This window comes from Podarcis melisellensis (assembly GCF_964234715.1).
Source record: "Podarcis melisellensis genome assembly, chromosome: 5".
NCBI lineage: Eukaryota > Metazoa > Chordata > Lepidosauria > Squamata > Lacertidae > Podarcis > Podarcis melisellensis.
Window position 1 is genome coordinate 9,412,429 of NC_138537.1, and position 26,479 is coordinate 9,438,907.

A 26,479-nucleotide genomic window follows, 5' to 3' on the forward strand; every position below is an offset into this window, starting at 1 on the left:
GCTCAATGTAAATGTTGCCCTTGCACGTGGTTGCTGAGAACGGGGCGAATTCCACGGAAAGAACCCAAAAATAAAATGGGCAGTATCATCATGTCTTTATACAAATTTATGGTCTGATGGCACTTGGAATATCATGTATGATTCTGGTTGCTGTACCCCATTATATTATTGCCAGGAAAGCTGAAGAAAAGGGAAACCAAAATCACAAAGTGGTTGGAACAAGTGCCTTATGAGCAAAGGCTAAAATGTTTTGGAGAAAAACGTGGGGGGGGGGGGACAAGAGAGAGGTATGTAAAATTATGCATGACATGGAGACAGTGGTGGGAGGTTTCTCCCTCTCTCATAATGCCAGAACCTGAGACCATCTATTGCAAGATGGATGGGCTGAGGATTCAGGACAGACAGAAGGAAGCCCTATAGCCAGACCAGTGTTTCCTGAATGTGGGTCTCCAGCTTTGTCGGACTACAACTCCCATCATCTCTAGCTGGCAGGACCAGTGGTCAGGGATGATGGGAGTTGGTAGTCCAAAAACAGCTGGGGACCCATGTCTGGGAAACCCTGAGCTAGTTTATGGGATGTGCTGGCTAAAGCTGTACTACTACCAACTTCAAGAGGTTTAATAGGTTAACCATATTAATGGAGATTAAGGCTGTCAGTGGTTACTAACCACAGTGACTACTAACCACTGTTGGAGGCAGCGTGGTTCTAAATACCTGCTTCTGGGGACTGCAAGTGGGTAGAATGCTATGACACGAAAATCCTGGCTTGTGGGCATCCCATAGGAAACAGGATGCTGGGCTAGAACACGCCTTTATCAGATGGAGAAGAGTTCTTCTTGTGAGATTTAATGCCTTGGGAAACATCAATGTTTACTATTAAATGACAGAAATCAAGCTGAAATTCAAGTCGTTCTGCAAAAGCACTCAGGTGTTTTCACTGTTCTGTGTCAATTTTCTGACCTTTCCCACTACACTTCCACACCACCACCATGGCAGAAAGGCTGCTTATGACTTTTGTATGGTGTGGTAGGGCTAGAAGAAGCACAAGTACTTCAGTGGCCAAGTTTCATTTCTCCTAGTTTCCTGCCTTCGAGCAACAGGTGATGCTAAACCCACTTGGGGGCATCAACACCCAAGGCAGAAAGCAGAGATATATATTTGAGGGCTGCTCATAAAAAAATGTGGAAGGAGTAGTCAACAACCGTAAGACATGCTATCGGCTTAAACTATGCGAACTGGGGGAAATGTGCTTTGGATAGGCTGAAAACCACAAAAGCCTGTGTGATGCCCAAGAGTACCTAGGACATCATATGAGTACTTCCAAATATCAAAGTACAGTGGTGCCTCGCAAGACGAAATTAATCCGTTCCGTGAGGCTCTTCGTATAGCGGTTTTTTCGTCTTGCGAAGCAAGCCCATTGACAGCTTAGCGGATTAGCGCTACAGCTGTCAAGCGGCTTCCAGCGATCAGCTGTTAAGCGGCTTATCAGCGAAACAGCTGATAAGCGGCTTAGCGGCTTAAGAAAAGGGCGAAAAAAGCGAAAAAACCCTGCGGGGGGATGCAAGATTTTTTCAGTCTTGCGAAGCAACCCCATAGGGGAATTCGTTTTGCGAAGCGCCTCCAAAATGGAAAACCCTTTCGTCTAGCGGGTTTTTCGTCTTGCGAGGCGTTCGTCTTGCGGGGCACCACTGTGAATGCTGACACATTATTAGTACTTATTGTGATGACATTCTACCCGCCAGGGAAAAGAAGCCTCGACAGTTTAAATTTTTGACAGGTCAGATCGGAACGTGTTTGTTTACATACTGCCAAGGAAACATCTGTATTGGCTCCGCTGCAAAATCAATTCAGTTTTTTCTCTTGTGCTGTCACACACCAGCCCAGTTCGGAGAAATGTATATTGACTTAATTCACTAAGGTATGCACGAGCCATGCTCTGACCTTGAACTGCCCCTTTTTTGGCCCATCATGAAATAATACTTCCAAGCTTAATTGACCGTAGCTCCCCATTAAGTCTGAGCTGAAAAACTACAGTTACCACAGCCAGAACTGGTCAGGACCTTAAAAGCAACTTCCAACTGCGTTTTAAGATTCCCCGATTCAGAAGCAACCTGGAACTATGGCAGATTGATCCAGGAAATGAATCGCAGTGCATCCAAAAGGAAGGGCCAATACGAGGGCAGAGCACATGGGTAGAAGGCTTGTACATATCTTGGCATGTTAAGCTCGGAAAGGTAGGCATGTCTGAATTTGTAATTCACAGTTGTAATTCAGGATGTCAGTTTTAAACCTTGGATGAGAAACACCACCTTATAACATGGATGAAGAGCAGAGCTGGAGGCCTACAGGCCTTTAAACTGGACCTCTATTTTTGTGCAAATTTCTCCTTTATTTGCTCTCTTTAAGTCCCCGTAGAATATCACCTGCTGATTAAGTGACGTATGTTTCGGCTGGTAATGCATTCACTCAGTCTAATCAACACTGTCCCATCAACCCCTTGCTTACAATAAACACATCCATAGGGCATTCAGGTGCAAAACACAATATAAAGCTGCACAAAATTTGCACATATATACACAAGCCACAAGGAAGTTGCCCATCACTTGTGCTTTTTTTTTTTTTTAAAAAAAAATCAAATTAGCAAAAGTCAAAGTAGTCAAGACTGAGCAGTTATGTTTGCTGCAGCTGAAACTGTCCGACATGCAAAAAGCAGTTAACATCATGGATGGTTAAGTTAAGCAGAAGCGCTGGGACCATGCTTGAAAGATTTTAGTTATTTTATACAGCAGAGCGGGGAGTAGACTTGGGATTCTGAACACTGATCATCATGCTTGCAACCTCTCCCCCCCCCCCCCAGAAGAACTATTTGTTTTTAAAATGCATGCTGCGTTTGGGTCTGCAAACACAGAGCGAAGCTAAGGGCTGTGTGGGAGACAGGAAGGCACGAATGTGCGCTGCCACTACTGCGCTCTCAGTCCACACCACTGTCCATGCTTCTTGCCCCTTTCTCTCTCTCATTGCTGGTTAGCTGGCCTTCAGCATGCATAAAAGTGGGGAAGGAGCTGCTCCTCCTACTCTACCTAATTTTGCTCAGCTGACTCGGAGCCCTGGACAATGGCTGCAGTGCGATGCATTCCTCGCTTAAAGCAACTCTGCTGGAGTACATCTACAGGTGGACAAAGAAGGGATGGAACACACAGGTCAGTGAGAAGCAGTCACCTTTATATATATATAAAAAGACAGACACAGGACAGGATCTTTAAAGGCAAAGATCTTTTTTCAAAACGCAGAGCACATAAGCGCAGGGACACTGGTTTCCGAATGGTTAACACACATCACCTAGCCCAATATGGGCTGTACGTAATGGTTTGATAAAGGAAGAGAAAAAGCTTATATTTGCAGTAAATTAAGAATGCACTGCGCTGAATTAACACACGGCTGTGTTAGTTATGGGCAACATATGCACAACCTGCACAGCATGCCTTCCCTGGCTGTATTTGTCTTTTTAACTTGTTGAAAACCAGTGTTCCTCCACATAGGGGATTTAATACAAGCAGGTCAATTTCTATCACCATCCATGTCATTTGGCCTTTGCCATCCCATTTTCAGCTTCCCGTCATGTGGCTGGTGGGTGGGGTGTGGAAAATAGGGATAGGCGAACCAAAAACCTGACTTACATCCCATCGTTTGTACCAATATTTTTAATTAAGATGTTTCCTCCGTGGGTCATTTCTTCCAACAAAGTTTTACATAAGCTCTGGTACAAAAGCCAAGAGAAGCAGGTTGCACAGCAACCATGGACTGGTTTGCACATCGTGGTAAGCCAGAATACAGTTTACTGTGACCACACAAATGCGCTCACTCTCTCTCTCCTGGAGAGGAGCTTGAATCCAGTTTGCTCCTCCTTTGGGGTTTTTTCCGCAAGTGTGGGATGGCAGCTAAGCAAAGGTTTGACTCAGCGTGTCGTCCAAACAAAAGATCATGGTTAAGGCCCCCCTGTCTCCTTGACCATGATTTGTAATCAAAGGACAAACCTTGGCTACTGAACATGGTTAAGGAGGAGTGACTTTAAGCACAATCTTAGGTCCGGACAACATGTTAAGTCAAACTATGGCTTAGCTACGAGGTCAAGAAAGCCAGGGAAGGAGCCTTTGGGCTCATGCTAAGCCACAGTTTGGCTTAATGACATCTGCAAACTTGGCCGCTGTGAACTGAAGCTGCGGCTTTGAGCCAAAAAGGAACATTTTACAGGCACACAAAACGGGAAACAGAAAAAAGCACACCCTTAGCAGACTCCCCACGAGCTAGTCTTCATTAATAGGAACTGGAGCACATAATTTTAATTTAAGACTTTTTCAATGCCATTGTTGGTGAGTGTTTCTATTAGTACGTTAACAATGCACACTGTAAGTGAGGGGACCTGTCTCTACAGAGGATGGATTTAAAGCCATTTATGATTAATGGAGCTACTATTTATTTCATATTTTCACCAGTTATAGGCATCATTCACACACAGCAAATCAACACTAAACACATTTAATGCTTTATTACTTAAGCATGAAAGCTGCAAGCTATAAAAATCGTTAGGGTGTGTGTGGTTCAAGCACTCTTGTTGTGGCACAAGACTAATTGTATAGTTAAATCACACAAGCGGCTGAACAGTAAACATTCACTTCGGCTGTTTTAATGTCACTTCAGAACAGCTAGATGTCTGCTTTCAACTTTGACTCCCTAGCCATAAACTGACATGAAATTCATATTTATTTATTTTTGAAAAAGACACAATGTGGGTCTCACTGCATTCTCCTTTACAGCTAAATGTTCAGGGCTCGGTTGCAAATATATTTTTTCTCCTTTCCTGAGCTGAAAATAGCATCCTAAATGCCAGCTTTAGGCAGGTAAAATAAATCTAGCTTAACAACTGATGAACTTACACAGGAATTTCAGATAATGCATTAAGTGGTGTGAATATCAGCAGAGAATTCTCTAATCTGCTCTCAAATGCAGGACTAGTTGTCACTTGAGTTATCAACTGTGTCTGGGCTATACCAATTCAGAAAACAGGTGGGGGCTGAGATGATGGATATGCAAGATACAGTGGTGCCTCGCAAGACGAAATTAATTTGTTCCGCAAGTCTCTTCGTCTTGCGAGTTTTTCGTCTTGCGATGCACGGTTTTCCATAGGAATGCATTGAAAATCAATTAATGCGTTCCTATGGAAACCGCCTTCCCCCGACCTCTTCTGGCGGGCGGCATTTTAAAATCGCCCGGGACAGCGGAGGACTTCTCCACTGTCCGGGGCGATTTAAAAGCCCCTGGGAAGGCAGGCAGGGGGGACAAAGACTTTTGCCCCCCCCGCCTGCCTTCAGAAAAGGTCCAGGACAGGCTTCGCGGACCTCTCCGCAAGCAGCGCGCTCCTTGCGGAGAGTTGCAAGCGCGCCCAGGCTTTCCCGCCCCGCCGCCGGGCTTCGGGACATCGTTCCGATGCCGGGCGGCGGGGGGAGGCTTTCTCGCCCCGCCGCCCGGCATCGGGACGATGCCCCAAAGCCGGGCGGCGGGGGGAGGCTTTCCCGCCCCGCCGCCCGGCTTCGGGACATGGTTCCGATGCCAGGCGGCGGGGGGAGGCTTTCTCGCCCCGCCGCCCGGCATTGGGACATGGTTCCGATGCCAGGCGGCGGGGGGAGGCTTTCCCGCCCCGCCGCCCGGCTTCGGGACATGGTTCCGATGCCAGGCGGCGGGGGGAGGCTTTCTCGCCCCGCCGCCCGGCATCGGGACGATGCCCCGAAGCCGGGCGGCGGGGGGAGGCGTTCCTGCCCCGCCGCCCGGCATCGGGACGATGCCCCGAAGCCGGGCGGCGGGGGGAGGCTTTCTCGCCCCGCCGCCCGGCATCGGGACGATGCCCCGAAGCCGGGCGGCGGGGGGAGGCGTTCCTGCCCCGCCGCCCGGCATCGGGACGATGCCCCGATGCTGGGCGGCGGGGGGAGGCTTCAAAAGCCGTCCGGGGGGCTTTTAAATCGCCCCGGACAGTCCCGGGGCGATTTAAAAGCCCCCGGTTAGGCAGGCAGGGGGGGCAAAGACTTTTGCCCCCCGCCCGCCTTGGGAAGAGGTCCTGGACCTCTTCCCAAGGCGGGCGGGGGGGCAAAAGTCTTTGCCCCCCCTGCCTGCCTTCAAAAGCCGTCTGGGATAGCGGGAAGCGCTTCCCTGCTATCCCGGACCGCTTTTAAAATGCTGGCGGTGGGGAGCAAAGCCGGCCTTCCTGGACCTCTTCTGAAGTCCGGAGGGGGGAAAAAGGCTTTGCTCCCCACCGCCAGCATTTAAAAAAAGGTCCCCGAGATTTCCCTATGGGCTTTCGTCTTGCGATGCAAGCCCATAGGGATAATCGTCTAGCGAAGCGTCGCAAAACCCGAAAAACCCTTTCGTCTTGCGGGTTTTTCGTCTTGCGAGGCACCACTGTATTTATATGGAATACGGCTCAGACTAGCACATTAAACGGGAGGATTCTAGCCTAGCTGTCTTCTCTCTGATGTGTCAGTTTTCTAGGAATAGGGGTAAACTCCAGTCTAATGTGGTGTAGTCCAGAAACAGGATTGTTGCCTCTGCGAGAGGCCCACCGTTGTCCATTCTGACCACAATGTTTGGATACTTTTTGTAGAAAGGTCGTTTAGAAAATTTAACAATAAAGTTCAATAAAAATAATAAATAAAGATCAAACTGAGATGTAATGAGTCACTTGCATGCTGAGTTAAGTGGGGCCATAAAGTATGGCAGGCGTAAGACTGCTAGGAGAAACAGAAGTACTGCCCTAAAGTGACCATGTTTGATTATCACCTCCTGAGAAAGTATTTTGTTTTAGAGGGTTACCTGCAAAAAAAGTAGTTAGAGATACAATCCAAGTGCATGGAATGAATTTTGCATCCCTTGCACTTAACTAAACTCACATTTATAACTGTTTTAAGCATGTCTTAAGGCATGACTCAGTATGGTTGGGAAGGATGAGACTGATTTCAATAGGCTGTATGCAAACAACAAGGAAATATGACTGGTGTTTTCAGATGCAGCTCAAATGAGACATTCCATTATTGCACAAAACACAGATCACATTTTATTAACTGCACATCACAAATTGCTGGAGGACCACTCAAGGTCTTGAAAGACCACTGATAATTATATGCAGATATTAGCTGCTGTGTTGGCAGTCGTGTTTAAGAAATACCTAGAACTGGACTTTCCTAGCAACTGCCCCTTGTACAGCATCACAGGTGGTTAATGAACCGCCTACCAAGTTTAAGCTGAGGAAAATAAACATCTAAATGGAACTGAATTCCTAAAGCACAAAACAATGAGTTCACGCACCCTGGGCTGGATCCAGGCTTCCTGTGAACTGAGTTCTGCTTATAGGGAATACCTGCTGGAGAAAAGCAATTTTCGCCAATTCTTCTTTCCTCCTGTAGCCCTGTGTCCTATGAAAAGCGGTCCCAGAGGGTTGGGAACTCCCCCACAAACAACATGGAAGATGGTGCAGAGAGCTGCAGAGTGAACTGGGGTCTCCCTGCTTTTCCTACACTGGGAGCCCCTACAGCAGTTTGGGGACTACAACTCCCATCATCCCTGACTACTGGTCTTGCTAGTTAGGGGTGATGGGATATGTAGTTGCAGACTCATGTTTGGGAAACACTGCTCTATGGGATCCAAGCCAATGATTCCCCCCCCCCCCCGCTAGTTGCATATGGAGTCTACTTCCAAGACAAATAAGAAATGAATTACAGATATTGGAAGTGCTGGAGGAAGCTTCCTGCGGCTTACAGACCTACAATTCAAAGCAATAAACAAGTCACTCTGATTGGACAGAGTGTTATTCTGTGCCACAACATGCTCCGGTCTTCAGGAAGGCATTGTTTATGATGGGCTGTATTGTGGAAGACAGAGTTGTTAAGTACAGGTTCTGAATAGCCACTGGCGCAGTTTGAGACTTTGTGGCACCCTGAATGCAAGAAGAGGATTGTTCTGCTTATCAAATAATCACACACAAAAAAACCAGGGATGGGGAAATACCAGCAGGAGACCAACCTTCACAAGCCTCACCCTAATACGAATCACCATGATGCTTCTCCATGCGTCATGTCTAGCAGGAATAGTTTGTAAGAGGCCCAGGCAGGGCTCAAGGAGACTGCCCAGCACGGAGTATTACAGCAGGAGATAAACTGCCTGCGCAAGGAGGAAGAAGCTACTGGGAAAGGGTTCTCTCATGTAACTCACTAAAAGACAGGACCTTCTACTGTTTGGCAACACAGAGGAAACGCTGCCTCTACATCATCTTCTCATACTTGGCTCTGCTTGTCTGGGAAAGGAAGAATCTACTGTGCATTCAGCTGCCATCCTCTGAATGCCGAATAGTGCATCTGTATAGTTAACGGGCAATATTAGCACACATGTGTGCGTGTGTATATAGAAAGGGCACATTTGTTGCCTAAATGGCTCTGACCAAAAGGTTCCCTGAGCTTGAACCGAGACTCAGAATGCTTAGGATGCACATTTATAAGACATGGCTGATCTCCCACTATGACTTAAATGCCGGAATCCACAGAACATGACCCAGGAACTAGTGGCTACCGACAGCACTGAAACACAGCCTCCAAACGACAGGAGCACTAGAGCAGGAGGCCATTACAGAGTACTTTGGGCTGTCAAGGGTCAAGATGAAACCTGGTGTAGTATCTGGTGATCTGACAAATGCAGAGGGTTGGGTTCACAAACCAAATTTTAGACATTTTCCTATCTCCCCAGATCCATTGCAGATTATAGAGCCCAGGCTTCCCGGGGTCTGGCCTCATCCAAAATAGATCCATAACTGCCTCAGCTCTGTCACAGCGTTACTTGAAGAATTACAATCACATACACATGCCTTTTCTGGACAATGTCCTAGGGGCAAGGGGGAAATAATGGGGGCAGATCCAGGTGCAGGAACTATGATCCAAGGTGCTGTGCATGCAAGAGGAGCTGAGAATTGTGGGGAAAGTAGTTCCCCTGATGCTGTAATCATGTGGATTATCAAATCATCCTCAGTGAGGAGTTGCAGTGATCCACTTGTGACTAAAAGTAAAGTGAGCTAGACTGTACCTGGAAGAATTCGTAAGACCTTAAGAAAGAGTATTTATCACTGAAAATTTCCATCCCTGGCAATAATCACACTTTCACTCCCATTCTAGTCAAAAGACTAACAAAAGAAAAAAAGCCATTTACAATCTTCCATGTAGAAGGAGATATCTATTTTACGCACAGCAGCATCACAGTAATTCATCCAAGAACTGCAGAAAAGGTTTCAAATGCAGAGAAAAGTTCATCAGACTTGCAGGGGGTCTCCCTGGTAAAGCCTCCTCTTTTAATGTTAGAAAAACCACATGTAGGTGCAAGTTACCTGGGCTTTTTCTGTACTTGTGGGCTGCAGGTGTCTGTACAGTACTTTTTTCACAACATCGAAAAACAAACAAGTGACAACTATGATGATTATGGCAAACCAAGCAGAGCCACTGGAGAGCAGCTGGACAAATACAAAGTACATGTCTTGGGTGTGCAAAAATGGCCTGGAATAGTAAGAACAAGTTACAGGAAAAGAGATGAATGAACAAGAACAAATCAATTTTTACCACTGGTTAAAACAGAAAAGCATGCAGAATCCCACACCCCCACTGCCCAGCAAGGCACCAGTAGCGGAAGACTCACATTTTATACTATTTTCTAGGGGTAGCTTAAAATTTCTGGTACCAGTCATCACTCCTTTTTTTGTCTTTTGAGCAGATTTTGGGAATGGCTACCTAACACACTGTTGGGATGTATGCGTGTTCACTGAGTCAAGTCCTGGGATGCTCCTTGGTTCTAGAGCTTCTAGATCAGTGGTTCTCAACCTGTGGGTCCCCAGATGTTGTTGGACTACAACTCCCATCATCCCTGAGCTCTGGCCTTGCTAGCTAGGGGTGATGGGAGTTGTAGTTCAACAACATCTGGGGACCCACAGGTTGAGAAAGGCTGATCTAGATGATATACCACTGAAATACTACCCACCATTTTTTTGATCCATGGGGCTGTGACTTGCCTGCTCAGGGGAGTACTTGAAAGTGCCAATAACAGCAATCCAAGTTTCTTGGGCACATACATACATACGGTGACCTTGCATTCTGCTCACTGACTTTTTAAAACCTGTCACTTAACTTATTCCCATCAATCCACTTCACTGCATTCATGGCAAACATTCCCCTCCCACCCCCTGCATAGACTACAAGATACTGACTCTTCTGTTGGCATGCAAACACACACACTTACCAGATAATTCCCCCATAGAACAAGGAGAATACAAAGTAAAAGACAATGGAACCCCAGGTAACAAAATGGTTTATCCAGGTCCAGAAATGAGTCTCTAAAGCCATCTAAAAGCAAAAGAACACAACAAAGTTAGCAAAAAATCACCAAACAGAAAATACATTTAATTAGTATAAAAGTGGTCCCCACTCTTTAATGGGGGTTCACCATAAGGCTGTGCAGTTGTTGGAAAAAAGCAACACTGGGATTCTTTCCCAAGTTGACACCTTTTGGCTTAGGCTGGTGGCAGAACAAGTTCCCTTTAAAGAAGTCTTCCAGTACTTCCTCTTAGGGAACTTCACTGGGAACTACACAATTTTTCCAACTGGTGTATTCTTCTAAAGTTTGCCTGAGAACTCAAAAGCCAAGGAGATCCCTTTGAAACATGTCACATAGAGGGAGAAAGGTTGTTTTCTGCTGCTCCAGAGAAGCGGACACGGAGCAATGGATCCAAACTACAAGAAAGAAGATTCCACCTAAACATTAGGAAGAACTTCCTGACAGTAAGAGCTGTTCGACAGTGGAATTTGCTGCCAAGGAGTGTGGTGGAGGAGTCTCCTTCTTTGGAGGTCTTTAAGCAGAGGCTTGACAACCATATGTCAGGAGTGCTCTGATGGTGTTTCCTGCTTGGCAGGGGGTTGGACTCGATGGCCCTTGTGGTCTCTTCCAACTCTATGATTCTATGAAACAACCCAAATCCAAAGATGTATTTGACACAGGGTGCCTACTTTCTCAGCCTCACTGAAAGGTGAAATTTTCAATTTGAAAATGAAAAATGGTGAAAAGTTACATGACTAATTCAGTTCAGCCCTAGTTTACATCTAAATCTGGTTGTTCTTGAAGATTCAAGAAAAAGCTAGAAAAGGAGTGTGAAAGCCTCGCTTTCTAAACCGTTAGGGAAATCTAAGACAATTAAACGTGCATCGCAAAGTCACAACTGTGTTACTATACCTTCATTGTCACTGTTATAACCATAACCGTGAAAACCAGAGTACCAAATGTCCAGTTTCCAAACATCTGTGAAAGGAGAAAGAACAAGATGCAGCGTGTTTAAAGCAGATGAAAGTTACTTTAACTCCCCCCCGCCCACGTGAATGCAGCTACAAGTGATGCAACTACACTGGTCAAACTAATTCTACTGAAAGCACAGAAATGCAAAACGCTAACTATTTAGTAAGGCAAGAGGGGAAAGTGCAAAGCAAAACAGGGAAGAGGAGTATGAGTTACAACATTCAGACCCCCCACCAGACAGCCAATTATACGTAAACACCAGGCTACTGAAAAATTCTACAGCAGTGGGAAAGCAAGTAGCCTTTAATTACTGGGGTTGGGATATTTTCCTTTCAATGCAGCATCACATTTAGATTTTGCAAACCAGAGCCTGCAAAACTCAAAAATAATGGTCGGCACTTATTTCAAGGATCAACTGTACAACAAGAAACAGTGTGAACTAAGAGAATTCAGGCACATGTCCATCAGTTGTGGTATTTGTATCCCTGCTACAATAAATGCAATCACTCCAAGTATGTAATCATTCACATCCTCCCATCTTAAATCTGAACCAGATAGCTTTGTTGTTGTTTTGGGATATACTCCCTGGACTCTGCTATCAAAATCTGACCACATATTTTTAACTGCTACCCTTAATAACCACGAAGTCTTAAAATATTGCTGTGTAGATTAGATGAAGGTGTGAGAAGATGCATTTCATCTCACGGGTCATTCAGAGGATTACCAGAATGGAGACAATGAAAGACTCTAGCCAGAAATGTACAAGGAAGGAAAGAATATTCTACTAAATTGTATTCAATGGAAACCTATAGAGAAGCAAGGGATCTTCACTTCACCCCTTTGCCACACACTGGAGGAAACCAAGTACATGGAAGTTGCTGGCTGGGCATCTTCAGCCCCAACACAATAGCTGCTTTAAAGAAAAGAACTCATGGCAGCTATGAGGCTTATTTGTTGAGATGCTCAATAGGAAGACACCATAGTCGCCTAAAGAGGAAATTTATCCCACACCCCATTTCTTGGTTTGCCCTTCCAATTTCTCCCTAAAAACTGTACAGCAAACCCTCTTGAGAGCTACCAAAAACTGAAAACCAGGAGCACTGCTGGGCTCACTTAAAGTGCGGCTTGTGTCCTGCCCCCATCCAAAAACCACTTAATGGAGGACTTGTCCACAAAGACTCCCCCTAGTAAGCAAGCAAGCAGGAGGCACTTCTGACCAACAGCTTGTGGCTATGGTGATACTATTCCACAGAGGAGCGCTAGATGACGGTAAACACCCAAATTCAGCAACAATTTTTTTGGAGGGGGGGATGAAGAGACGCAGCCCACACTTGGGCAGCAGTTATGCTCATCTGCTCTGTGCTCAGCATTGTAAAAAATACACTGCCAGTCTGTTTACACAGATAAACAGCATCCTGGTCACTGTCTCTTTGAGCTCCTGCCGTCGGGATGGAGATATAGGACGATGAAGACAAGAACGAGCCGTCTTAAGAATAGCTTCTTCTCCAGAGCGATCTCGGCCCTGAATGGGAAGCCTGGACTTTGAAAGTCATCTAATCTTCCTTGCTGTATTATACTGTATTGTTTTAATTAGTGTTTTATAGTTGTTTTGATTTTGTGTGGAGTGCCCTACCTGGGTGGATGGAGCAGCCAAGTAATTTCGTTGTCCCCGAGAGGGGGCAATGACAGTAAAGATATTATTATTATTATTATTGTTGTTGTTGTTGTTGTTGTTGTTGTTGTTGTTGTTGTCGTCTTTTAATACTGTGTTTAGTACAAAGGTTTCTTCATCTATTCCAGGATTATAATATAGAAGTACTTCTAGAGTAAAATTACACTAAACACATAAAGTGTCTATCCATCACACGGTGCCGCTGTCACCTGAAGTGAGACACAGACAGACAACTTCTTGCCACCATTTATTTTTGAATGTATTCATGGAGGATACATGCTGCATTCTTCACCACAGATACAATGACACTGTATCTGCTGATTCCTGTATCGCTCTTCCTACAACACAGACTCTTACCATTTGCCTGTTAGATTTCAATATCTGATGACATGCACAGCGTGAAAAAAGGGGGGAAAAGAAAACTAAAAGATCAAATTGAAGTACAGTAGGACAGAGTAAGGATATGAATTAGAAAGAGAGACAGAGGAGATAGATAGGAGAGGGAGGGAGGGAGGGAGAGAGAGAGAGAGAGAGAGAGAGAGGCAGAGACATTCACAGAAAAACATTCTCTCTTAGCTTCAACCCTGCCAAAATTCTTGGTTGAAACCACTGTGTCCCATTCTACTGCAGATTTCAGGTTGGTTAAAAGGATCTCATGGGGAGGGAAAAGAAACTCTGCCTGCAGTGCAACTATGACCCCTAACAAATAAGCATTTAGCCACAGCTGATGCATGGCCAAACTCCTCCTTATCGCTTGACAGGGTGAAGCCAAGCTGTGCCCTGGAGGGATTTTTATTGTGGCAGACGTGGACCATCAAAACCCTCAGTCTCACATTCAATGTGGACAGGCTAGGAATGGCTTAGGAAGCAACCGAAAAAGGAGCTCCTGGAGGCTCGAATTGACTACTGAATTAGTTCAGCTATGGTACCAAGGTTGCCAAAAATAGGTGAATTTTGCTGCAGTGACATGGATAGCACAGAACCAAGTTGCTGAATTCTGTTGTGGGACGCCACCACTAATTGCCACTAATTGCCACTCCCCAATCCCCATGCACAGACAAGGAGGAAAGCAGACACAATCCTCCTTCACTGCTAAATGGAAGAAATGTTGTGACTAAGTTATAAACCCAGAATTTCTTATTCCGATGGCACTTCCCCCATAAACTTGCCTGGTAGCCTTAATGTAATTCCCAACCTCTCAACCCGCCTACATCCAATTTGCAATACAGGAAAGAGTAATGCAATCACCCGGTAAGGATTAGAGAGAACATGTCAGCCCAATTAACACAGTTAAGTGCTCTGTAAAAGTATTTTGAGTTATTCGCCACCATATCAAGGCACTGAGTGCATTGACATGGTGATCCTCAAGTTGGGCAAGCCAACAGCATTTTTAACATTTCCAAACAACTGGCCACATGATAACCACAATGATAAAACACAAAGACCATTATGCTCTGCTATGATCTGGGCAGCCCAAGAACAAGATCTCTGAGTTATTCACGTGGAGGTACCCTCACATTATTCTTGTTTAGAAGACCACCATATGCTTTTGCACACTTACAACAATGGTTGATTTAGCCCCAGCTGCATGAGAGGTCAAAGCCTACAGAAAATAATATTTAAATAGATTAAGACACCCAAGGTTTAAATATGCCTAACAAGTGATTTTGTAGTCGATGGAACATAAACTTCCCAGAAACGTTACAGGTGATTGTGATTTCTCTATCGTAAGTGTGCATTCTACCTTACCTGGCCATTTCCCAGCAATGAAGTGTCTTCTCCCATCAGAATATATGAGCCAAAGAAGAAAACAAAAGCATGAACGAATCCCAGGAAGGTCCAGTAAAGGAAAGGTTTAAAGCCCAAGTGGGCATTTTTACTGATGTCTCTGTAAAGGGAAAAGGATACAAGGCCTTTACTGCTACTTTCCAATTAACAGAAAGCCCATTTTAATTTTGTATGCACTTGAGATACAATCACCATTGCATCAGAGAGCACCTCTTCTGCTAAAACCATAAAAACGTTCTCTAGCCACCTGAGATGCAACAGGATAAACATCTGATAGTGTCGCTGCAAAATTAAATGATGTACTGACCTTGCGGCTTCCAGGAACATTCCCCAATGAGCCAGTTTCCCCCATTTGTCAAAATACAATTGGCTTGATTGATGAATTTATGGGAGCCAGGATTTAAACAGATAAACTGATCTTTTAACAGATCAAGCAGTAGATTTCAAGCTTTGAAACCAGAGGGCTTCACAGGTTCTTAGCTTTTGCAGCTCTGTGGTGATGTGGCTCAGCCCAGTATCTCAAAAAAACAATCTTGTGGCATTCTTTAGCAAAATTCTTAAATTAACAAAACCTAGGATTCAAATGTTAAGGGTAGCATCTCCTTAGTTTTCAGAGCGGAATGGAAACATCTGTGACTGACCTCCCTCAACAAATGAAGGCAGCCAGCTATCCATCCTGACATTTGATTTTGAAGTTTTACTCCGTACCCAATTTGAAGAATGAAAAGTACCATGGCAGGTTCAATAGTTTTCCAAGCAAAGAAAACTATTTTGCGTATTCTGAGTGTCATTCTGTCAAACAGATGAGAAGATATTCTATCATACTATCAGAGAACGGAAAGGAAAGGACAGCATTTTGGTGTTCCCTGCACCGACACAAACGTTCCTGAACATTATTAAAAACTGACCTCGTGAACATGTGGTTGCCTTATACCAGGGGGTGGGGAACCTGTGGCTCTTCCGGATGTTGCTGAAACTACAACTCCCATCATCTCTTGCGTTTGGGACCATGCTGAGGCAGATGGGAGTTGCAGTCCAGCAACATCTGGAGGGCCAGGGGCTCCCTAGTCTCAGAGTTACAGCCTGACCCTTGGACTCATTTAGCCTAGTGTTGCCTCCCCTTCTTTGCAACAGTCTCAGCCCAGTCCTGCTGTCATAAACGGGAGATGGCTAGACTTGGCAAGGAATCTTCCATGTGCAAACTATATACAGTGGTACCTCAGGTTACATACGCTTCAGGTTACAGACTCTGCTAACCCAGAAATAATACCTCGGGTTAAGAACTTTGCTTCAGGATGAGAACAGAAATCATGCTCCGGTGGCGCGGCAGCAGCAGGAGGCCCCATTAGCTAAAGTGGTGCTTCAGGTTAAGAACAGTTTCAGGTTAAGTACGGACCTCCAGAAAGAATTAAGTACTTAACCTGAGGTACCACTGTACAGTGGTACCTCTGGTTATGAACTTAATTCGTTCCGGAGGTTAGTTCTTAAGCTGAAACCGTTCTTATCCTGAGGTGCACTTTTGCTAATGGGGCCTCTAGCACCTGATTTCCGTTCACATCCTGGGGCAAAGTTCACAACCAGGAGCAGCTACTTCCGGGTTAGCGGATCTCATAACCTGAAGCGTTTGTAACCAGAGGTACCACTGTATTTGCTTTGACGACTGACTATGGCTCACCCACTTTTCAGTTATTCAGTGTTCACAAGAAGAATATCTACCGGTTACATCGAAACAAGCAGGCTGGGATCATCTAGTGCTGGTGCTTTTAACAGCTTCTGGTGCCGCTGTTTTTCTACCACTTGAGGTGGGGCGGGGGGGGTGCCCCATTACTCATTTATTAAGCACAGCCCCTTCCTCCCAGGAGAGCATGCTTACCGATACAGCGTTGGCTTGCTGTGTAATACATGGGGATGAACGTGCTGTTCAAAAAGACTGTACATGAGGACTGGCAGGGAGGTGAAACAAATGTTGTACAAAGTCAGGTACACACTGTCGTACAGAGTCTGAAAAGCAGGAAAGGAGGGGAATTAGTGGTTCTGAAATGCAGAAACAGGAGACAGGACTTACGAGTCAAAAGTGCTCAGTTGCGAGCAATTCAAAAGCCAGGTTTTATTTCTATAAAACCAAAAGGCATCCAGTTCTATAACGTCAAAGATACACCACAAAACCAATATGCCCCCATTCCCTCACTGCAGCTTACTTACAGTGATGCTTCAAACCACAAGAACTAGTGAATGTTACGAGTTCATCATGCTCTAAATGTGTTTTCAGCTTCCTAGCGCAAGTCTACCTCTTTTGAAGTTTCTTGTAGACCGTAACACCTCAGGGAAAGGAAAAAGATTGGCACCCAACCAACTAGTACAAAGATGGGTATCACTTCACTTTGTGCATCTCAAATTCTGTAGGGCAAAGTCTTTAATGACCCTTGAGGCTATTTTCACATTGAAAATAAAAATCTTCCCCAAAGACACAGAAGCATTCTTGTATATTTCTGTGACTTTACAAATGATAATTTTAAAGGTAGATAGACAAAAAAAGGGAGGGGGATATAGAAGAGAAGTGATACCAAGATGTTAATGGTAAAGGACCCCTGACAGTTAAGTCCAATCGTGAATGACTCTGGGGTTGCGGCGCTCATCTCAATTTACTGGCTGAGGGAGCCAGTGTTTGTCTGCAGACAGTTTTTCCGGGTCATGTGGCCAGCATGACGAAGCCGCTTCTGGCAAACCAGAGCAGCACACGGAAACGCCGTTTACCTTCCCACCAGAGTGGTACCTATTTATCTACTTGCACTTTGACGTGCTTTCGAACTGCTAGGTTGGCAGGAGCAGGGACCAAGCAACAGGAGCTCACCCCATCAGGGACCAAGATGATACTTAAGGGTTATTTGGCTGTAGGAACAGTCATTCTGTTTTAGCTATTGTATAATATAAAATATTCTATTTTTCTTTCTCTCACTTCTCTATATCCACCCTTAAATGCATTGGGGTGGGGTGAGGAACTGGAAGAAATATTCAAATGAATACTTACTTGTTGTGAAAACAAGCAAAAGAATTGATATAAAAACTGTGGTGTAATAAAGCACACATTCTGGAAAACAAAAAGTGAAGCAGAACCAGTTAAGTGACATCAAGCAAGTACAGCATATCACGGATATTGAAACGGGTCTAAGTTTATATAGGCCACTAGCCATAATGTTTAATTAGGAATCCTAGGAGGAACAGAGCAAATCCCAACCTTACACAGATTTTTAATCCTGGACACTATCGAATTCAGGATCAGGGTAATAAGATACAGCTAGCTAGGACACACTGGTTGGACTAAAAAGGAAAGTTCTAATGTGGGTAATATTTATGATACACTAAAATGCTCTCCTGTATCTCAGATACCATCGTTTCCATTACCAAATAAAGAATCTCAGGTCCTAAGTCTACATTAGAGTGAAGACTTAACAGCTCTGACAATTATGGTTTACAAATGGAGAGCATGTGGACCCTGCGCCCCCCCCCCCGGAGGGATCCCTCCTTCCTTGTCTATTGACCATGGTTTTTCATTATGTGTCCATCACACGGAGGCCACAGTTACCTTATAAAACTAGGTAAAGTATGATCACATCTTGTGCACAATGAACTTGCACAATTTCAACCTTGTGTGGTTGAAAGCTGGCCAGCTCAAATCCTAAAAATTAATTGCACATAAGGCAGAGAGCTAAAAAGCTACTTTTGCACTGGGTTTTCCCGGCGTGGAAAGAGATGTTAAGCTATCAAACTTACTTCCTGGGCTCCGGGATGCTCTTGTGAGATTTCACAGGAACTCGGGATGGCCCTGCGAGATCTTGTGAGAGCATCCCAGAGCCTGGAAAGCAAGCTGGCAAGCTGGAAAGCTCTTTGCCTTGCTTAGAAGGTAAGGTTCACCATATATGGGGGTGGTTCAAGTATATACACATTTTTTGCGGTAGATGTGCCATCCCTGGAATGTAACCCCCGACCCATGACATGATACTACTGTACTGAAACTACCTGGTTTGCAAACCATGCCGTTTAAATGACAATCATTTTCAGCTTGAATCCCAAGTTAAGGGAAGGGAAGTTACCATACTCTTATCCCATCTGCAAACCCCAAAAGGCTTATCTGGAAGACCATCCACTTATTGAATGCAAGGAGACATTGTTCTTGAACAATGCACGATGGAGCAAAGGAAGAAGAAACAGGAAAATTTCCTTCTCTAACATAAAGTTCCAGACTGAGTCAGTTAAAGGTATCTCAGCTCTGCCAATAAATGTTAAGAATGCAAAGTACCATGCTGAAGACAATTCCATATTGTGGCTTTGAATGATGTGTGTGGCAATTCAGAGTCCTTAAAAGACCAGCAGTGGATAACTTCTGAAGTTATGTGTTTGGTTAACAGAGGTCCTGTTTAGGTGTTTCTGAATGTTCTTCTACCTGGTGCAGTTAACCTTAAGGAAGTACCATCAGAACAAAATGTTTCTACCAACGGAAAGATGCAGTCATGATCTGCAGGAACTTACCTTGTAAAAAAAGTACTGTACAAGGGTTGCTATTCTAATATAATAAAGGTGGCCGTGGACCAAAAGTAATTTGGAAAGAAATTTAAATCTTGCAATTGCATAGTCACTGTTTCTTACAGCTTGTCTTCCTTCTTTACCCATAATACCTGTAATATATGGAGAAGAAAAGAAAAATTAAGGTGCCTTTATCACCTGCCCCCGAGGAATGCAAAAATCAAAGGCAGTGGCCTGAAACACAGTAAAACTAACACAAGCAACTGGAAAAAATGACTAGAAGAGAGGTCTTGCACATGTAAGGCTGTGTTGTTGCTGTTGCTGTTGTTGTCATCTAGTCTGGGGCTTTTAATAACAACAAGCCTATTAATGCTCAGTTCCTTACTGCAAGAATGAACTCAATTTATGTAGCACAAGTTTCTAAAAAACCACTTGCCTGTTGGTTTGGATTAGAAATAAAAAGGCCACATGTAATTAGCATCACTGTGTGAGAGGCAAGTAGGTGAATAAAACTGAAGGCTTCTAATTTTTGCAAGAAAATCCTGGTGTAGTATTTTCTCTGTGTAAATGGTCTTCTAGAACAGATTCTGCCCAACTCTATGCACTGTCTTACAGGTGCTGTAGTGCTACAGAAAAGGGCTGGTGCTCAGCACCTCCTTCTGGCATTGTGAATTGTTGCAAGTGTGTATTGAATTGTATTAATTCATCAATGGGTTTTTTTTTTTGTATGCTACTGCATTTTTTATACTATTATAGTGATTGTGATGTTTGCTAATTTTCAGTGTGATTGCCATTACTGTGAGCTGCTTTGAGCACAATACAAAGGTTAAATCAATGGAGTGGAAAGCAAGCCAAGTGTCTACAAAGTAAGGACACACAAACTGAAGTCCCACGTATGCTCTCCCCCCCTTCTTTACATAGGTATTTCCCCTATTTTCTTTTTGGCGCCAGGAACTTGAAGGTCAATGGAAGGGCTGCTTCTGCAGACTGGCATTTTCACCATCTGCTAGCCCCTTCCATCACTTCCCCCCTGGGAGAACCTGGACTGGGTCATTTCCCAGGGGTCAGCAGACACTGCCTCCCCCTCCCCCCAAGCATATCACCCAAAATCAGCCTTCCTCAACTGGGTGCCCTCTGGATGTTTTGTGCTACAACTCCCATCAGCCCAAGCCAGGCACCAGCTGAGGAAGGCTGTTCTAAACTATATCATACCTTTGTTTAAAAATTGTAAGCCTCTTTTAGAAGAAAACCTTGGCTAAAAGGGAGCTATAAATACATTTTTATATGTCATCCGTGTGCAGACAGAGCCTCTTGTTTATCCCCCAGGTCTTTCATGCACAAAGCAGATACGTATCATAACTCCACTTATTGAATGCAAGGAGACACTGAAGACTCCAAAACAAAAAACCTAGGTAGAACTGCACAATGAGAAGGCTCTTACCTATCCCAACATGAGCTTCCTGTATCATGCTCACATCGTTAGCTCCATCTCCTATAGCTAATGTGATAGGCTTCTCTGGAGAGGTTTTCAACAGCCGCACAACCTGTACAGAAAAAAAAGGGTTTTAAAAAATGGAACCCCAGGTACTGCCTTTTGGGGGTTTTTGTGGAGCTGCTCAAATAACAAAATGCCATTAGCAAAGTCAGTAGGCAGGACAGTGATTAAGAATCCACCAAACCTTGCATACATTAAAAAAATATACACTTTAAGCTCCTTGGGGTAAGGACCTACCACTTCTGTTCTCCGGACGCAGATTAAGGGAGTAATGTATTCTTGGATGGTAGCTGGAAGTCTAATTTTTGATGCCTAGAGTAAGAATGTGGGCTGTAATGTTTTCACATGTTTCAGGCTTGCTCTATAACCACTCAAGTGCGAGAGACTACGTCAGTATAGAGTACTTGAATGGGAGATAGGGAGGGCGTGGCTATGCTGCTGTTTGGCTCTCAACCATTAGCAAGGTATTAAATAAAGGGATTAAATAAATAACAGAGGATGCTACAAGTGTTGAGGGCGCCTCCACAGCAGATCGTGGCTGCTAGATGACCCTGCAACCTGAGCAAATTACCTTTGCTTTCTGCAGAGGCGCCATGCGACAGCACAGGACGGCAGAGCAATTTCTGCAGACTTCCATGAAGAGCTTCTCATGCTGCCTGAGTGCCAGGGAGAGGCTGGTCCCGTCCACCACCAGCCCATGCTGGATTACGTGGTCCTCCTCTATTCTAACAAGGGAAGGAGGAAATGTTACTGCTTGCAATCCATTCCTCACCCCCACCCCCTTTTGCTGAAGACCAAATCCTCAAAAGAACCTGAAGGACAAATAATAATAATAATAATAATAATTTATTATTTATACCCCGCCCATCTGGCTGGGCCTCCCCAGCCACTCTGGGCGGCTTACATAAAAACCAAAAATACAGTAAAATATCACACGTTAAAAACTTCCCTGAACAGGGCTGCCTTAAAATGTCTTCTGAATGTCAGGTAGTTGTTTATCGCTTTGACATCTGCTGGAAGGGCGTTCCACAGGGCGGGCGCCACTACCGAGAAGGTCCTCTGCCTGGTTCCCTGTAGCTTTGCTTCTTGCAATGAGGGAACCACCAGAAGGCCCTCGGCGCTGGACCTCAGCGTCCGGGCAGAATGATGGGGGTGGAGACGCTCCTTCAGGTATACTGGACCGAGGCCGTTTAGGGCTTTAAAGGTCAGCACCAACACTTTGAATTGTGCTCGGAAACATACTGGGAGCCAATGTAGGTCTTTCAAGACCGGTGTTATATGGTCTCGGCGGCCGCTCCCAGTCACCAGTCACCAAGGACAAAGAATCCCTCTCCCTTCCCAAAGCAACAGGCTTGTTAGCATCAGGTGAAGAGTCATGCAGCAAAGACGGGAGATGCAAAGCGACTGGCTTATTTATGTATCGAGGGAGTTCTGCATTAAGAGCTGTTAACGTTATCCACCCAGACACAGCACAGCATTTTACCTTCTGGCTAGCTGCCTCAGCTGCTCTGCACATGTGCTGTCTGATTTGTGTTGCACAAGTTCCAGGATGTTCATGGTTCTATGGAAGTGTCCGCAAGATAAACTGACACTGACAGCGGTTTCGTGCTTGTCGCCAGTGAGCACCCACACTTTAATACCTGCCAGTCGGAGGGCTTCTATGGTTTCCTGGACTTTGTCTTGGAGTCTGAAAGTAAAACAAGCCATTCCCGTCAACAATGCTACAACTGATTTGTTTATGATTATGTGTCTCACTGTGCTTGATTTAGTCTGGTTTCGCTACAGAAGCCCTGTTCTCAAATCACTGGAAGAGTTATTCTAGAAATGCTCTGGTTTCTGGGGTTATCCTATCTGCAGTCCGCACACTCTCACGCATACCTTTTCCAACCACAAATGTTTAAAAACCCTCCACAAATTCTCATTACGCTGAATTCCAGTTTTAATACCAAGTTCAGTGCTCTGTTTCAGGCTCCAGTAGAGTGCAGGTGGCGCTGTGGTGTAAACCACTGAGCCTTGGGCTTGCCGATCGGAAGGTCGGTGGTTCGAATCCCCATGAAGGGGTGAGCTCCGGTTGCTCGGTCCCAGCTCCTGCCAACCTAGCAGTTCAAAAGCATGTCAAAGTGCAAGTAGATAAATAGGTACCACTCCAGCGGGAAGGTAAACGGCGTTTCCATGCCCTGCTCTGGTTCGCCAGAAGCGGCTTAGTCACGCTGGCCACATGACCCGGAAAAACTGCGGACAAACGCCGGCTCCCTCGGCCAGTAAAGCGAGATGAGCGCCGCAACCCGAGAGTCATTCACGACTGGACTTAACTGCCAGGAGTCCTTTACCTTTACCTTTTACCAGTAGAGCTTATAATGCGCATTATATATGTATATTATGTATATAATACCTGCACTAGCTTCAAGAGGCACTCGTTATCTTAGGCTTCTATACAAAGCCTTTACACACCTCACTTTTAAACATTTGTATTTGGTAACATACTTCACCAAATTCAATGAAAGCTCATGCCTGCTACTGAAGTGGTCAGAGGACAATCCCAAGGAGGACTATTGCCAGGTGTTTTTTCTAGTGTCAGGCTGGCTGGCACAAGGTATATAGCACAGCCACAGAAGTATGATTTTCCAGCCAATGAACACCCAAGGTTTTGATGCCGAGACCATTGATTTCAGCCCGATACGTAGAAAGTGCATGCTGCCTATTCACTTCCCATGATAGTATGGAGTTCAGAGCGAAGTTACTGCACTTGCAACTACAGGTGCAATGGCCCTGACTGTACTCTCTTGCATTCTGAGAGGGTGAGAAGCATCACAGACTCTGGCTACATGCACACAGCTTACCATGGCACAATATGTGATTGAGGGGTGGGATATATGCTCAGATCACCCCCACAGGAAGGGAACCAATCCCCAATTTGCATGGAACAGATTAATTTGCAAGCTGCCCTGCAGTGGGTGGGCAAAAGTCCCACGTCCGAATAATTAGTTAAGGTAGTACATACTTGTCTTCCACTCCTGTAGCTCCAAGTAGTTCCAGGTCATTTTCTATAAAGTTATACACCTCCGACAATCGCTCTTCCCGCTGTTGTAAAGCGGTTTTTGCCTCAAAGAGGCGTTTTTCAACTTCCTGATACTCCTTAGCGGTGAATTTTCTGTAAGCTACACACAGAGTTCTTAATCCTTTCTGTGAAAAGCAAAAAGGGTTACTTCAGCATTAGATAGGCCCAGCTGACATCCATCAGATTTCTAAATGATTTACTGTTTTTTACAAGCTGGGTAGTGACCCATTCTGTACTTTACTCTCTTTCATGTAGTTTGCTTTGGTTTTGTTTGTAATGTGGTGTTAAATGACATCTTGTACATGGCATATATTTTATATGTGTTTGCGGTACAGAAATAAATAAATCATTGACACCCAGAGGCCTGTTGTTGCTGCCCCATATCTTGCAATAAACAAAATGAAGAGAAAGGATAGGAAGAGCACCTGAAGGACAAAAGCAATATAAAAACCAATTCCACAATACAACTGGTTGACCATAATCTGCAGGTACTCTGGAAAAGGCAGCTTTCATTCTATTATTATTCAGATTTTAAAATGGGATAACCTCCATGTCACTGCTCTGGCCTCTCGCAAGGGAGTGGCACTTTTTCAAAGCGTTCACATCACGGGAATGACAGTGGCCATAGAAGCCTATCAGCAGGGAGTAGCTGACACAAATTCAACTTTTACTCAACCCTGCCTGGGTGTCTTGAGCTCACAAGCCCCTGAAGAAGACAGCAAGGGGTGGGGAATTCCCCATGTATGAATCAGCTCTTAGTCCCACATTGAAGAGTCATCAATCTTCTGTTTTTTTTTTTAAATAATTTTTATTAAGGTTTTCCAAATTAAAACAAATAAAATCCAATTTATAAACTTTTTCCAATAACTAGGACTTCCCCTCCCCACCCCCTCTTGTGTTCCAAATCTTCCAAAAAAGCAATTAAATTCAACAAATTCTTATTCCCAAAATACACTCATCATCAATAACTCAATTTATCCAAATTTCCATCCCCTAAGGTCGATCTATTCCCTTCCACGAGTTCCCCCTTTTCAAATATAATACAGATGGAAATAAAATAAAAACAAACAATAATTTTACAACCTTTGGATTCCAAATTTCCCTCCCCTCTTCCCCTGTTGCGTTCCTCCTATCCCTCCACTCTAATATCTTCCTGAAGATCCCACCTTTCACTAAACCCACATCCCTCTGGTTCTTTACCGGTCTTTTTAAATTACAAATGTCCAATCATAGAAGTAGTCTATCAAAAAAAAAAAGGGGGCCCATTTCTTCTATCCAGATTTTTATATCCAGGAGTAAAAACTCCAATTTTATATCCATAAGCTTGTCAAATCTGGATATCCCAAATGTTCCCACTCCAGTTCTGTCCAGTTCTTGTTGTTTCCTTGTTCTTGTCAGTCGCTCTCCTCCTTTTTACTTCCCTGTTCCCTCACAGAAATGTTCTTTTTCCAAAAACTTCTAGTGTCTTTGCAGAGGCTTGTTGTTCAGGAGCAAAACATTACATCATGTTCCTTTCGTTTTTCAACAGATAAATCCATTGTTTCCAGTAGAGTGTAGACCTCTGTAGACAAAATAATGTTCCATTTCTGCAGTTTCCCAGGAGATTAAAAGTTCTATTCAACTGTTCAAGTTTCCCGTCGAAAACACATGCAATATCCCTCAGCTCCTCTAGGTGGATTACAGTAACAAAGTTCCCTTCCAGATCGCATCCACCAGTCCAAATAACTTGTAAATCCTTATTTGAAACAATTTATATCCAATTTATAGCAAATGTAGCCGGCAAAGTCCTCATAACAAAGTCTCAATTTTATTCTTCCGTTTTGACAGCTCTTTGACAGCTGTCAAAACCTCCGTTACTCTTCTCCAGGCATTTTCACGAATCGCTCCGGGGGTTCCGGGGGGGGGTTGCTTTTTAATACAAATTCCACTTTTCTCCTCCAGCTCAATCTTGTAATTTTCCCTCGCGAAGTTGCTAGTTCAGCAAGATAAGGTTCCTCTCGATCTTAGTTATCCAGTCCTTTGTTTTGGCTCTTCTACAGTTTAGGGGGGGGCTGACTTCCATTTTTCCACCTCCCCCGTTCGCTCCAAATTTTAAAAATTTATCCCTCTTTTTAGTCCGTATTCCAATTACTCACGGGTTCTTCTTTTGGGTCCAAATTTTCAATAGAAGAAGTCAGCGCTCTCCGCCGGATGGCTTGCGGCTGCGCTCGGCAGGGATAGCAGAGGACTCAAAGTACCACGCTTCTCCCCGGCACCCGATCCGTAGCCTTTAAAAAGGCTCCTTCACGAGTCGGGAGGGCGCTGACGGTACCAGCCGAGTCTCCATGTCCACGGCCTCCGTGGCCGTGGTTTTTAAGGGTCCCCGCATCGCCGGTGCGGTAGGACCCAGCCCCTGCCGAGCAGGCTCCCTCCGGAGCTCGGAGGGAGCCCGCCATTCGGCGATGGCGCCGACCCGGAAGTCCCCAAGAGTCATCAATCTTCTGTATCCATAAGTCATCTGTGTCAACCACAGCACTAACTGGTTCTCAAGTTTTGCAGAAGTTTTACGTAGATATCTACTAACAAATTTTAAAGAAAAGCA

The 26,479-nt window shown here is 44.7% G+C and overlaps 1 protein-coding gene across 12 annotated transcripts in view; it reads right to left on the reverse strand.

The window, feature by feature from the left end:
- Positions 1–26,479, reverse strand: part of ATP11B (ATPase phospholipid transporting 11B (putative)) — an 84,531-nt gene that overhangs the window by 16,184 nt on the left and 41,868 nt on the right. For 5 of the 12 annotated variants that reach the window (XM_081910803.1, XM_081910802.1, XM_081910804.1 and 2 more), the window contains exons 18-29: positions 23,842–24,023; positions 22,324–22,527; positions 21,412–21,565; positions 20,787–20,889; positions 19,352–19,497; positions 17,853–17,912; positions 16,698–16,825; positions 14,786–14,924; positions 11,305–11,370; positions 10,318–10,421; positions 9,416–9,581; positions 3,081–3,166 (exon numbers count right to left, since the gene is read on the reverse strand). In XM_081910803.1, coding sequence (XP_081766929.1) covers positions 3,081–3,166; positions 9,416–9,581; positions 10,318–10,421; positions 11,305–11,370; positions 14,786–14,924; positions 16,698–16,825; positions 17,853–17,912; positions 19,352–19,497; positions 20,787–20,889; positions 21,412–21,565; positions 22,324–22,527; positions 23,842–24,023 — 1,538 coding nt within the window. Of the gene's footprint in view, positions 1–714; positions 874–3,080; positions 3,167–9,415; positions 9,582–10,317; positions 10,422–11,304; positions 11,371–14,785; positions 14,925–16,697; positions 16,826–17,852; positions 17,913–19,351; positions 19,498–20,786; positions 20,890–21,411; positions 21,566–22,323; positions 22,528–23,841; positions 24,024–26,479 lie in introns of those variants that run through there. The other 7 variants (XR_014168248.1, XM_081910806.1, XM_081910801.1 and 4 more) reach the window with 3 other exon arrangements.